Consider the following 13859-nt stretch of genomic DNA (forward strand, 5'->3'; position numbering starts at 1 on the left):
AACAGCTCAATAGGCAACAACATCTGCTGTATGAGGCAGGCCAGTGAGTCGTACGTCTTCCCAAGTCTTTCTCTTTCTCTCTCTTTCTCTTTTCCCTCTCCGTCTTGCGTTGACTCACCGGCAGACGGTTTAGTTAATCACTCTCATCTGCCTTTTGTTTTCTCTGACACTTTTTCACTATGTATGTGGCATTGTGTGTGTATTATCTGTAAATATTGTATATATGTATATAGATATTAATATGGTGCTCAGCGATTACCTTTTTGAGAGCACTGACATTCGTTGTGCCTGACATTTTTTGCTTTAATATATATGTTCAAAGGTTTGGGGTCATATTTTTTTATTTTATTTTTTATTATTCCGGAAGGATGCATTATATTGATCAAAAGTGACATATATAATATTATTCCTTAAAATATTAAGCAGCTCAACTGTTTTGAACAGTGATAATATTAAAAAAGATTTCTTGAGCGCCAAATCAGCATTTTAGAATAATTTCTAAAAGGATCATGTGACACTGAAGACTGGATTGATGGCTGATGATTAAAATTCAGCTTTGCCATCACATTTGAAAATTTATTAAAATAGAAAACACTTATTTTAAATTGTTCTAATATTTGCACAATATGACTGTTTTTACTGTATTTATCTAATAAATGTGCATAAGTGACTTAACAAAAGTATTACGGAACCCAAACTTTTGAATCGTACTGTATATAAAATTGATATAACTCATTTTATTTCAATATACAGTACATTTTATGAATTAAGTATAAAATAAATATTGTAATCAACAATTTTGAGCACTGAAATGCAATTTTAAATCCAAAGTTCAACTTCAAGAGTCCACTATATTTTCAGATGCATTTAAGCCACTTCAACACTGTACAGTTCATTCTATCAGTTCATTTTGTGTGTTCCTTGGGTTGGTGTTTTGACATAACTAATGCCATGATCCACCAGTACCCCTTTTTAAAATAGTTTTTCAACAAAATATTGTACTGGAATTGTTCATGCAGAATAAAAATAAAAATAAATTGTCTTCATGTTCTTACAAGGTTGTGGTTTTATAAGTAATATTTAATGAATTATGATGATTTTTTTTTTACTGATCAACTTCTCATCTTTGGGTTTGTATCAGTGGGAGTAAAAATTGTGGTGCTTTCATACCCACAGCTTGTGACATGAATGTGACATTTTCACATTCATAACAGTAATTACGTTAAGACCAGGTAGAGTGCCATGATACGTTTAGGTACTTTGAAGAAGAACTGTATAATTCAGCACTTTTCCAGTCTGTCATCTGAGAGCAAAGGTTGTCCGGCTGTCTGTCAGTGAAAGATTAGTTGCTCGGCTCACACGGTCTCTGCTCTGCTGTCACAAAGGGCCAGGCAGCTGCCATACCCATCCAGGGGCATCACTCACCACTAATGAACATATCAGTCCAGTCCAAGCACGCTCCCAGACGCTCTTCACGCAGCCATGAAGAAGAGGGGTGAGGAAAGGCTAACCGAGTTAGCCGTTCTCTAGCGGCTTGGACGGAGAAGACAGATTGAGGATGATGCAAATGGGTTGGTGTTTTTTTGTGTGCACACGTGTGTGGGTGTGAAAATGATCAGTGTGTTTTGAAATGGCAAACCGCGCAGCAAGGCCAGGCCCCAGTGCTCATTTCTCATCTTTCTCTCACCTGTTCCACACTGCAGAGCTCACAGCATTGATCCAGACACACCCGGCTCCTAGCCATCCATCATAAGACCAACGCTCCCCTCACGCTGCTCAAGGTCCACGCGTCCTCCTTTCCGCATTTAGCCACCCAGGTAAAGATATTCATCAGGCCTTTTATCCTCCTCTCTCCCTCCAGTAGTCTCTCTCTCTCATGGAGAAGACAACTTGCTGCCATATTAATGTAACGCAACAGCCACTGGGAGGATAACAAGACCCCTAGTACCTGCGCGAGACAGAGAAGGGGAAATAAAGGGAGAAAGTCTATGTGTGTGTGAGAGATCTACAAACACACACTGACATAAAGAGGTCATCTCATAAATCTTTAGTAGATAGGGTGATGCTGTATGAGTGAGCTGTGAATGGGGCTTCAAAGCCCAAGTCACCAGGGTCAACGGATCAGGAGAAAGAAAAATAGAGAGGGGCATCCGTAGACATCGCCGCATACTTTATCGCTACTTCAGCTATAGTTATATTGGTCCTGCAGGTCATCCCTTGTGGTTAAATCAGGAAAGAAACTTGTTTTAATTAATCCTGTGAAAAGGCCAGGGCTAATTATAACAGGTGAAGGATGGCTTTCTCTTTTTCTTCTCTCTCTCTGCGCTGCACATCAGTCTCTTTGCACTCTCCTCTTCACCTGTGATTGATAGAGGACTCACTCCCAGAGCCTACAGATTTCCCATGCCTCCAGAATCGTGTTGTTGTTTTTAGAGCAAGTGTATTTTTGTGCTGTTTTGTGCCTAAAGACTGGAATACAATGCATAACATTTGCCCAGATTTTGGCCATGAGTTAACGCTAGTTGCCATAAGTCATAGCCTGTAGATTTCAAGCAGTTGGAGTTGACAAACTGTGATGAGCACAGACCCTTTTACTTCACTTGAGAAGTAATGCGTCTTTATAGCAATGAGTCACATGTTTCTGTTTAGAAGTAACTCTGTTAGCATGTATGTGACCCCTAGTTGTGTAGTCTACGTTATACCCAGTTTCCTCTGTAACCAAGTTGTCAAGTGTAGAATTTCTAGTGTTTTAATCTGTTTGGATTTTAAAAGTCATTTAGTGTATTCCAGTTTTAAGATGGTGATTTTGCATGAGCATGTCAAGTGGTGGTACCACAAATCAAATCACAAAATACAGTAAATTGAAATGTCCTAAAAAAATCATGTATAAATAAAAAAAATAGCATATATAAATGTAATTAAAACCATATTGAAATATGTGTAGAGTACATAACAATACATTAAACTTAATTTTGTCTTGCAGCAAGGTTTAATGTTTAATGAGTGTTTAATAGGTGGCAGATATTAGTATAATTGTACTAATTTTTATTTAAATATCTACTTAAGTGTCATCATTATGAACTATAGTATTTAATTTACACTAAATTATTAGTTTTAAACATAGTGTTTTCTATTTTAATAGTTTAACATGTAATTTATATATAATAAATTACATGTAATTAATTTATTTTTAGTGTCAAGGTGATCCTTCAGAAATTATTCTAATATGCAGATTTAGAGTTCAAGACACATTTCTTTCTATTATCAGTGTTGAAAACAGTAGTGCCCCTTTTGCCACTGTGTCAAATGTGATCTGTTTTTATTTCATGAATAGAAAATTAAAAAGAACAGCATTTATTTTAAATGTGAATCTTTTGTAACATTGTAAATGTCATATGATTGTGTGTATATACAGTGTGTGTGTGTGTGTGTGTATATATATATATATATATATATATATATATACACATATAGATATAAAAAGTGCTTTAACCTTCTTAAATTTTACTTCTTGCTATTAATTTTCTTTTGAATTTCCTATCTTAAATATGTTGTATTATATTTAGTTACTTGTCCCTTTACAGGCCTACGACCCAGCAGTTAAGAACCGCTACTGTAAGAGAACTCACAAATCTTTTCCTCTCTTTACTTTCGAGTACAAGTATTGAATAAAAGCTGTATAGTTATTTTACTACAGGGTTGTCAGTTGGGTGCCACAGATTAAACCATAATGAGTTAAGCAGCCCAAAGGATAAGAGCTTCTGTTGTGCTTCCCTCACGTTTGTTGCGTTTGTGTTCATTTACTTTTGGCAATGCTGTTGGTAATGCAGGTGAAGCATGACATGTTCATTTGGATGAAAAAAAAAAGCAGCATTCACAGCTGGGGAAGAATATTTGTGTCCTGTTGTCAGCAGGCATTTGTTAATAGGGCCACTTCACTCTCTTTGCTTATGGAAGTGTTAACTGCACACCCAAATTAGCTCTGATGAGCAGACGCAGCCTAACGTGACTGATACATCTCCGCCGGCCGTCGGTTTTAATTCTGTAATGAAGAGTATAAAATTATTGAGTATGATTACAAACTAAGATTAAAATTATCATATTGAATTGTCATTTGAGCTTGAATATCAATTTTTATTGGATAATGAGCAAAATAGTGTTTTCTTTCTCTTAATTATGATATTAAGTTTATTGAGAATATTTGTGCTCTTGGCTTGGGTATGATTGGATGAGTTACCACATGTCCCATGCTACAAAATCCAGATGCTTCTTATAGACGTTGCTGTTATGATAATTCTCATAGTATTTTGATGCATCTGAATGTTTTACATACAGTGAGTCAATGTGTGGTAGTGGATGTCTTTAATAAGGCCATCAGGGGCAGAGGGATGGGTCATCGCTCTCTCTCCTGTCTGCCGCAGGAGGCTGTTCAGTGGCAGAGGCTGGGCTTGTGCCATGGCAGCTTTCCTCAGGTGCTGACCTGACACACTTTGTCCTCCCAATATCTTTTTTCCGACAGGGATCTATTTCTCTGTCTGTCTGCCATAGAACTTCTCCAGGCTGTGGCATTAGAAAGGGGTCTGTCAGAAAGTGAGAGGCGATAAGTGTGCTGTGTCTGACTATGAGCTACTTGTTATCTATGTCCCCTCTTTCCTCCACAGGACTATCAGCTAGATGCTTGATGGATTCCCAGGGAGGCCATGCTTGGATTTAATTCTGTACAAACGTCAAGCATATTGGCAGCATATTTAGTTATGATTGACACCTGGATAAAAATCAGGCTTGATTTTTAAAACATATTTTAGTCTTATAATTTACTACAGTTTTTTTGTTATTATTTTTTTTATTGAATTACAAATACATGGAATTCCACAAACATCCATTTTTTTTTTAAATAATATTAATCAGCAATGGCTTTAAAACTACTCTTCATATTTAATTTTGGCATAGACTTATGAAACATAAAACACTCACGGCAATTGGTTGCTATTTTACATTTTAGTGAATTGGTGGCAAATTTATATGAATTTGTGTGAGCTCAGAATACATTTTAAACACATTCATGCTTGCTTTTTTCTATAAATCATACGTTTTTACATGAATCAAGTCATACAAATTAAACTAAATGGTCAAACTTTATTTTAAGGTCCAATTCTCTCGAATAACAAACCATTAACTAAGACTTTTGCCTCAATAAACTCCTAATTTGCTGCTTGTTAATAGTTAGGTAGTTGTTAAATTTAGGTATTGGGATTAGGGATGTAGAATATGGTCATGTAGAATATGTGCTTTATAAGCACTAATACACAGCCAATACAGTATGTTAATAATAGGCATGCTAATAAGCAACTAGTTAATAGTGAGAACTGATTCCTATACTAAAGTGTTACTAACCTAAACCTTTTTATGAGATCCGGTTTGGAAATGTAAGTAGTAGTCTGACACACTCTGAGGAATGCTGAAGGCCAAAATGCATCAGTGTGCAGAGTTTTAGGATTTTTTTATGTTTATTGAGATGGCCAGAATGTAAATAAAGGCTTTTTTTTACTCGTTTGGACCAGAAGACATGCCTTGGATTCTTTTTTGTAAAAGTTGTTTTAAATTCACCCAAAGAGCACCTTCTGGGATTAGGGAAGGTCCTTAATCAGCAAGTAGCATTCAGGATGTCAAGTTACCCCCATGGTTTAGCAGACGCACCCTAGATTGGTTTTCTGTACCAAATCAACTAATTAATTAAAAAGATTAGACTCAAAATACCAATTCAATTACACATATGTGGCACATGAAATGGTCAACTTTTGTTATGCTTTTTGATGCTGTGGTCCTCATTCATTTTGAGTGCACAGAAAAGAACGACCAGAACAATCTTCAGTTTCTACAGTTAACACTGCCTGATCAGACCTCATTAGAAGGTACATGATGCTCTGATGGATGTCTAAAAGATTACATCACTGTTTTTGAGACTCCCTCAGTCCTCTCACGTTCTCACTTTTGTTTAGTTCTGCTAACTTCTGCTTCATTCTCCCAGATGGTCTGGTATAACTAAATGATCATTGTCTTCTCTACTTCCAGTCTTCATGTTTTCAAGTAGGCAATGTTTTTTCTAAAGATCTTATTTGGTCATAATTCATTCAGAGAGTTACTTTTGACATAAATATTGTGTCTGAAGTTAATAATCTTATCCTTGAAGTGAAAAGTTTTTCCACTTTCCTGTTCTTACCCTTTATGGGTAATTGGTCCTTTTAAGCATGGCTCTGCACTTAATCCTCACTCATTTTGTTTTAACAGTCAAAGCCCAGTCCTGCAATTAGACTGAAATGTCACCAGGCTCTGTGCGTTCATGCCTTACTCTCGATACCCTCCACACACCCTCACAGTCTCTCCGCTTTAAGCATGCATCCCCTTTTCAAATGGACCACATGCAGGCCTTGACTCTGGTGTCACCCAGATCCTGTGCCAGCTCTACATCTATTACTCACCTAATTGATGTAGAGAGGCCTGTGTGCTGTGCTGCCGCCCTGCAGATTAACCAGACAGAATTATTTTCAGGATTATTATCATCCATGGTGTTAGGAGCACGATATGGACTTCAGCCAATAAACAGTGTGGTATTTGGGGCTGTCCTGAAAAGCTTGCAATAAACATATCCATTTGTGTTAAGTTTCAGGTGATTACGTGTATAGATAATGATAAGCAGGGGTTCATTTTTTGTTGGTTATGAATTTCTGATTTCTGTTGAGGGATTTTTTTTCTTACTAAAAATGCTTTACTCTCAATTTGCACTCTTGAGAAATGAAAAAAAAAATATGTCAGACATGAAATAGGAGTGACTATCTCTTCAGAAAACATCTTAATCATATTAGACTGACCTTGCAAAAAAATTAAAATAAAAATCAAGGCAGGTAATTTACATTAGGATGACAGGACATTTGGTGCCAATGCTGTGCTTGCCAAATGTTAATCCGCCTTTGTTGGGAAGCAATCCATGCTACTGTTGATAATAATAGATACAGGGCCTGATTAGCATGATTCATGCTCATGCCTCATCTTTCAACACATTATGATGTTGTTGATCTCATGAATGCTGATATTAATTTATTGCAAGAATGTCACATTCAATATATTTGGTTTACAGTCCTCTTTTTGTCCATATCAAAATGTTTTTAACCACAGTGCAAACAAAATGTGTGAAAAAAACTCTTATTTCTATCAGATGAGTTATTACTGTTGAAATAACCACATGTAAACCATGGTATATTTTTGAGTAATTATAAATATAAACGCATTAACTAATTTTTGTCTGCTATTCTCAGTAGCAACCTAACTCAGAAGCTCTCCCGAAGATGAAATTAGCAACAGTTAATTTCTCAGCTATAGTCATATGAGTTTAAGACAACTGTATGATGAAGTTTTGCGATAGGCCAGTCTTTTAATGTGTCGCTTTGAAAATGGGACATTGTCTTTGACGTTGATTGCATCTGTGGCGAATTATAGTATAATTACAAGTGAAACAATGTACATTGTTCAGTGGTTTAATATTATTAGCCTATTGCAAGTTGTAGCTATTAAGAAAGGACAAACGTTCAAACAAATATTTAGCTCAGATTTACTTTTAACTGTATTAGCCTATTATTATTATTATTATTATTCAAGTATGTTTTAGTCGTTCCACCATGCCAGTAAAATTAATAAAATATTTATTATTTTTATTTACAAATAAAAAGTTGTCTACGGAGTTAAAACGGTTGGCAAATTTTATGCCGGAAAAAGGATACATTTCGAGGTAAACGAGATAAAATCGAGTTGTCAAATAAAACATTTCTCTCTTGGAAAATGAATAAGGGCCTTTCAGTTTAGACAGTATCCCATGAAAACTTAATATATCCATCTTACCAGATGTGTGGGCAGATCATTTACAATCCCCAGAAAGGTCATGTGAATGAAAGTTAGGGAAAAGATCCGATATTGCCTGTGAAACCGGAGCTCTCGTGGTCGGAAGCGGGGAATAAATTATGGAATAAAACTGTCCAGACAGACGTTCACTGGAGTAAGTGACAAATCTCTCTGAGTCATTAGACAAGCAGAATACTCACAGACCCCGTGTAGACAACGAAAAATGACTTATGACTATACATATTTTGGTTCAGTCCTTCAGGCATGGACAATCCCGTTTAAGTTGCCTGCAAATTCCTTCTACAACAAGGTGAATTGAAAAACACAATTATAAGTCTTACACAATATGAAACCAACGGCAGTAATGTAACGCTTCTTCGACTGATAATTGAAACGGATGCTGATTCTATATTAATCTCTAGAATATTACTTTGATTTAATAGTGATCCTAAAAAATAAAATATAATAATAATAATAGTAATAATAATATTAAACTGTCATTAAATAAAAGTAGTATGCGCAGAATGTAGCCTATTGCATCGTAAAATAAACTTTTGCATTTGTTTGAATTCAGTAGTGGTATCTTCCATGGCATTTCATTGCGTCATCTGCTTACGCAGGCGTCCTGCTCACTATAGGCAACACTAAATGATCTTGTCACACAGGCGTAACCACCTGCCTCTGTGTCCTTTTATGGTGCTTTTTCTTTTTAGATGAACTCTTAATTAGTTTGAATTTATTAAAATATGCTGGTTTTGTTGTTGTTGTTTTACTCGGGTATTTATTTGTGGTTTTATAAAATGTTAATTAGCCTTTGCTGTTTTTGCCGAGTTCGAAATGTTCGTATAATCGCTACAAATTAAAAATAATATTACGTATATTATAGAATTGGTTTAATATGAATAATTGCTGTTATACTTAATTTTTTTATCTAACTTAATACGAATTAATTTAGCATATTTCTTTCATTTAATTTAAAAAGATTTAAACAAATCACTTACAAAGCGGCAAAAATGGAAAACTTTCTCTGGTGAAGCTATAAACGCACCGTTTTGTCACGCTGTAGATCAGCCTTTATCCGCCATACACGGCTGTTCTCCGATGTCCCTCGCGGTGAGCTTCAGCCTTATTCTGCCAATTTAACCCAGGCCTCGTTACTCTAAAGTGCACGACGATAACAATGCAGAAACAATCATTAGACGCTTTATCCAATACACTAATTACAGAAAATACATACGCGCTACAAATATAGATTATAGATAGCCTACATAATTACATGTATTTATTATGGCTATTATCTTAAAATTATTTCACATCGTTTTAGTTTTAATTATGTGCATATCTGTAAGTTTACCCTCGTTCTGCGTAAATCGACGAAAAATAGTTCCCATATTGCCAAAAATACCAAGGATTGAACAGCAGGCGATTTTTGAGATGAAATATCTTACTGCTGATGTGAGCTGGCCCTTTGCGCTTGAATTATGGAAAAGAAGATTTGGTGCAGCTGAAGGGGACGATCTCTCTCCCTCCCTCCCTCTCTCTTTCTCTACAGTACACACACACATACACACACACACACATACACTTTGTTCTATCCACAAGTATTATCAGCCATGATATACTACCTGATTCTAAAATACATTTATTGAGCAAAACAAAATAGAACATCACATTTTTCAGCAAACCTATTTTTAGTTTAAAATACCATTTTAATTGCAAACATCGACCACTTGTGCTGGATATTTTCTTTTTTTTAAAAGAAGAAAAAATACAATGTTTCTGTTATAATAGCATGGTATAAGTGTGTAAATAAGAACGAACAGAATATCGACAAATCATTAATTTGTAGTAAAGAGTGAGAGCGTTAAGTATTGTAATCCGGCTGAGCTCCTCCTCCCGGCCATGCCCTCTAATTAACGGGGCTCCTTTCCTGCTAAAGTCTGCATCGGACTGCAACATAGTCAAAGAGCAAGAGGGAGAGAGAAAGAGAGAGAGTGGGGAGGGAGAGAGAGGAAAGTGCCACTGGATGTAATTGATTATCTTGCTATCAAGAATAACTTGTTAGTAATAGTCAATTCTGGCTGATTTTGAGGCTGACTGTTTCCACTGAAGCATCAGAGATTGTCAGGCTGCTTCGCACTGAAGCACAACCGTTATCCAGGTGCTGAGGACAGCAGACGAGGATTTTTAAAGAAAGACTTAAAGTTTTCCAGCCCTGCGGCAAAAGCAACAACATGCTGCTGATCGACTAGCCTGTATCTAATTCCACGGATTTGGGCATTTCTTCTCATTCAAGTTGCTCTGTGTTTATCAATAGTTTTTATAAACTGAGCTCTTCTGCTTTTGTGAATTCGAAAAGAAAGAAGAAAAAAGGAAAAAAAATCCAAAACTCTAGAATATTCTCAAAACAAGCTAAAAAGACAAATAATGACCTCCAAAGAAGACGCAAAAGGCGCCTCTGTTGAGGATCGGAGGCGCAGTCCGTTGGACCATCTTCCTCCACCTGCTAACTCAAACAAGCCCCTCACTCCGTTCAGCATAGAGGATATTTTAAACAAACCTTCTGTCAAACGAAGTTACACCATTTGCGGCACGGCGCACCTGCTTTCCTCCGGTGAGAAGCACTCATCCACGGGCCATCCCCTCTCCAACCGCGCGCTGCTCTCCCAGACATCTCCACTGTGCGCCCTGGAGGAACTCGCCAGCAAAACCTTCAAGGGACTGGAAGTCAGTGTTCTACAAGCGGCAGAAGGTAAACACAAGGCCCGTTGTGTGTGCAAAATTGAATTTAGGCTGTTAAATAAAAATTTTAAGGTTGCTATTCTTGAAAAATTGTATACATAATCTTTTATATATAAACGTTTTCAACAACGTGAAACTTGTATTGTTTATTGTCCGTGTAACCTACTGTTTGTAATGCTGTTTTATTGTTAAAATGATATCGAATATATTTGTTAAAGCAACTTAAATCACCAAAATATCTGGATTGATTTTGTGCACATGCAATCAAAATACATAGCTGAAATAAATATCCACGTGCAATAAAAAAAATACATATGTGTGCAAGTTCAATTAAATATAGGGATCGTATATGCTATTATTCCTGTTCTCGGGCCCATTTGATATTGCCATTTGAAGCTGAACTGTTAATATACCCGAAGACGTTGCTTTTACAAACGACAGTAATCTAATATTCACCGTTTTTGTATTAATATTAAATGGCCTGTAGTCGGTTCCACGCGTTAAAATAAAGTAGCAGACTGAATGAATTTCAATATCACTGCATTATTTTTGTTTGTTTTAGGAAGAGACGGCATGACCCTCTTCGGTCAGAGGAATACCCCTAAAAAGCGGAGAAAGTCGAGAACAGCTTTTACCAATCACCAAATTTACGAACTGGAGAAAAGATTTCTCTATCAGAAATATCTGTCTCCCGCTGATCGGGATCAGATCGCTCAGCAACTCGGGCTCACGAATGCTCAAGTCATCACCTGGTTCCAGAACCGTCGAGCCAAGCTCAAAAGAGACCTGGAGGAGATGAAAGCGGACGTGGAGTCGGCCAAATCAGTAGGTTCTGTACCTTTTGAGAAAATCGCCAAACTGGCAGAGCTAGAAAAAAGCGTCAATGGCACTCTCGGAGAATCAGTGACCAAGTCTCCATCAAGATCTAACCACGAGCACGAGGGCACCAACAAACTCCACATGTCACCATCATCACCGTTTACAGACCACACAACGAGCAAAGAGTGCTCAGAGGATGAAGACGAGGAAATTGATGTCGATGACTGACTTTCATTGAACAGCATCGGTATTATTTACCTTTTCCCCCTTGAGATGGTCCACTGAAACCATAGAGTTGAAAGTGCCATTAATGCACCAAATGTATTAAATGACTTGTATTAAAAGCAAATATAAAAAGGAAAAAAAGAAAAAAAAATCAAAGCAAGCATGGGACAGTTTCTTCAGATCTATTTATGCAGTGGCAGTATTGTAATCTTTTAGCCTATTCGTTTATAGCTGAAGAGCAATAAGTACCTTGATAATATTTCAGTCAGATATAAACACACGCGCGCGCACTGAAAGCACGATTGTCCACGCAGAACTTTTTTTTTACCCTGTTCTGAGTAAGTTGAATGCATGTTTTATTTTGTTTCACGAAATTATTTTAGTTAAAAATGGCTGCAGATCTGATATAGATATCTCAAAATATCCGAATCTTAACTCACACGCGCAGCCCCCCTGCGTGTCCCTATTATGCCTTTTGGCCTATGACGAAATCGTTTGATAAAAGAGTGTATTATAGAACATTTCCTACAAAAGTTATCACAGGAAAAAGATCGACTCCTCTGATTAAATCTGGATTGTCACATTTTAATATATTTCTTATGGTTTGTATGCCTGTAAGTGCCTTTTTAAGCCAGGAAACCATTTAAACCAAGTGTACAAAGTGTAATGTATTTAAAATGAAATAAAATGTCTTTCTCTAAAATTTTGACGTTAGTCTGATAGTTTTATTTATCGTTTTGGAAATAAGCAATCGAGGTAATATAAACAAAACATAGCTTGTGTAAAAGTGATTTTTTTTTCTGCAGTGTTTTGTTTATCTTGTAGCCTACTTTTATTTCCTGCACCAACACTCTTTAAAAATGCATTGAATGTGTTTTAGATTTAACATTTTACGCTTTTGATTTTCAAAATGGCATAACATGTTTTCCTGTCCCCACGATGTGTTTCAATATTCACAATGGATGTGTGTGAGAAACAGAAATCTGGATTGATGAATGCGCGCATAAAGGATGCCCAAAAACGCAGGGTTTTTGGCCCGTTTCTCTGCGGTTGAAAGACGCTATTTCCTTGCAAAGCGAAGAGAGGCAGTCAATTCTAGCGTAAGGCGTGAAAACTGGGGACAAATGAGCAGTCTCCCCTGATGTGACAAGCTACAATGAAGCATGCTCTGCCTCCCGCGGCTCTCAATACGGAGACAAGCGTGTCCCACCGAACAAAAAGGACACAAACGTTTGGAGGCCATATGGTTTTTGAATTTTCCTCACAATTTTCAGACAATTTGATGGATTGAGCAGGCCTTCTTTTTAAAGTGTTTCGCTCAGTTTTCACAAAGGCAATAATGCGCACAGGGGCGAGGGCATCTGGGCCTATTAATGTCCCCTCTATTCTCTCTTTTCACTCGGCTGTTTTAAACAAGTCTATGAATTACAATGATACTGACTCGTCTTGTTAAGAGGTTGTCGTCTGCCTTTGTTTGTTTGAGTGTTTGGCTTAAAATAATAAAGTTACCATTTTGGCTACACGTAAAAGCAGAACATATGGCTGGAGTGATACTATTTCTGAAATTAGATTTAAAAAAAAAATCAACACGCGGTTCGATCGGCTTCTTCTACTTCCTTTTTTTGGCAGTTTCATTTGGGAATTTTTGTTTTCTTTGCAAGATGTGTTATTTAGACACATTTGTATATTGTATGCTAGATGTTGTTTATATGCATTTTTTTTGATTGAACTGTTAAAAAATATTTTTGTATTCAAAATTTTCTATTTTAAATATTTCGTAGCAGTACATATCAATTAATAATAAGAAGAAGAATACATCGAAGTATTATTATTATTATTAATTATTATTTTCTGTATTAAATATTTCATAGAAGTGCATATCAATTAATAATAATAAGAATACATCGAGGTATTATTATTATTATTATTATTATTATTATTATTATTATTATTGTTATTTAAATGAATTTCGTTAAATTATCAGTAATATTAGCTTACACAATTTTTTTTTTTTTTTTTAGAAAAGTAAAATTACATTTTATATAAACGTTATATATTTATTATAAATTGTTATTAATGTCATAATTATTTCATTATTTATTTGTACAGTTCTAGATCATTTCATATTTAATGTATCAAATAGTCTTACATTGTGTAAGATTCAGTCGAGTGCAACAACT

At 36.1% G+C, this 13859-nt stretch overlaps 1 protein-coding gene and 1 long non-coding RNA gene across 2 annotated transcripts; one reads left to right on the forward strand and one right to left on the reverse strand.

Moving 5' to 3' along the window:
- Positions 1-1820: 1820 nt before the first annotated feature.
- LOC132156545 (uncharacterized) lies at positions 1821-9358 on the reverse strand. Its single transcript, XR_009437460.1, has 3 exons — positions 9248-9358; positions 8942-9052; positions 1821-1948 (listed from the first exon to the last, which is right to left on the reverse strand). It is a non-coding gene; the product is annotated as an uncharacterized LOC132156545 (long non-coding RNA).
- Positions 9359-9666: 308 nt separating this feature from the next.
- On the forward strand, positions 9667-13327 carry lbx1a (ladybird homeobox 1a). Its single transcript, XM_059565508.1, has 2 exons — positions 9667-10645; positions 11198-13327. Exons 1-2 carry the CDS (start codon positions 10321-10323, stop codon positions 11680-11682), a joined length of 810 nt encoding a protein of 269 aa, XP_059421491.1. The 5' UTR covers positions 9667-10320; the 3' UTR covers positions 11683-13327.
- Positions 13328-13859: the final 532 nt, after the last annotated feature.

Source organism: Carassius carassius, chromosome 14 (assembly GCF_963082965.1).
Source record: "Carassius carassius chromosome 14, fCarCar2.1, whole genome shotgun sequence".
Classification (NCBI taxonomy): Eukaryota; Metazoa; Chordata; class Actinopteri; order Cypriniformes; family Cyprinidae; genus Carassius; species Carassius carassius.

What these genes read in the sequence shown, in the direction of transcription:
- lbx1a (XM_059565508.1), top strand. Translation starts at nt 10,321, where the DNA reads ATGACCTCCAAAGAAGACGCAAAAGGCGCCTCTGTTGAGGATCGGAGG. An exon ending in TGTTCTACAAGCGGCAGAAG is followed by an intron (nt 10,646 to 11,197) that starts GTAAACACAAGG and finishes TGTTTGTTTTAG; the next exon opens with GAAGAGACGGCATGACCCTC.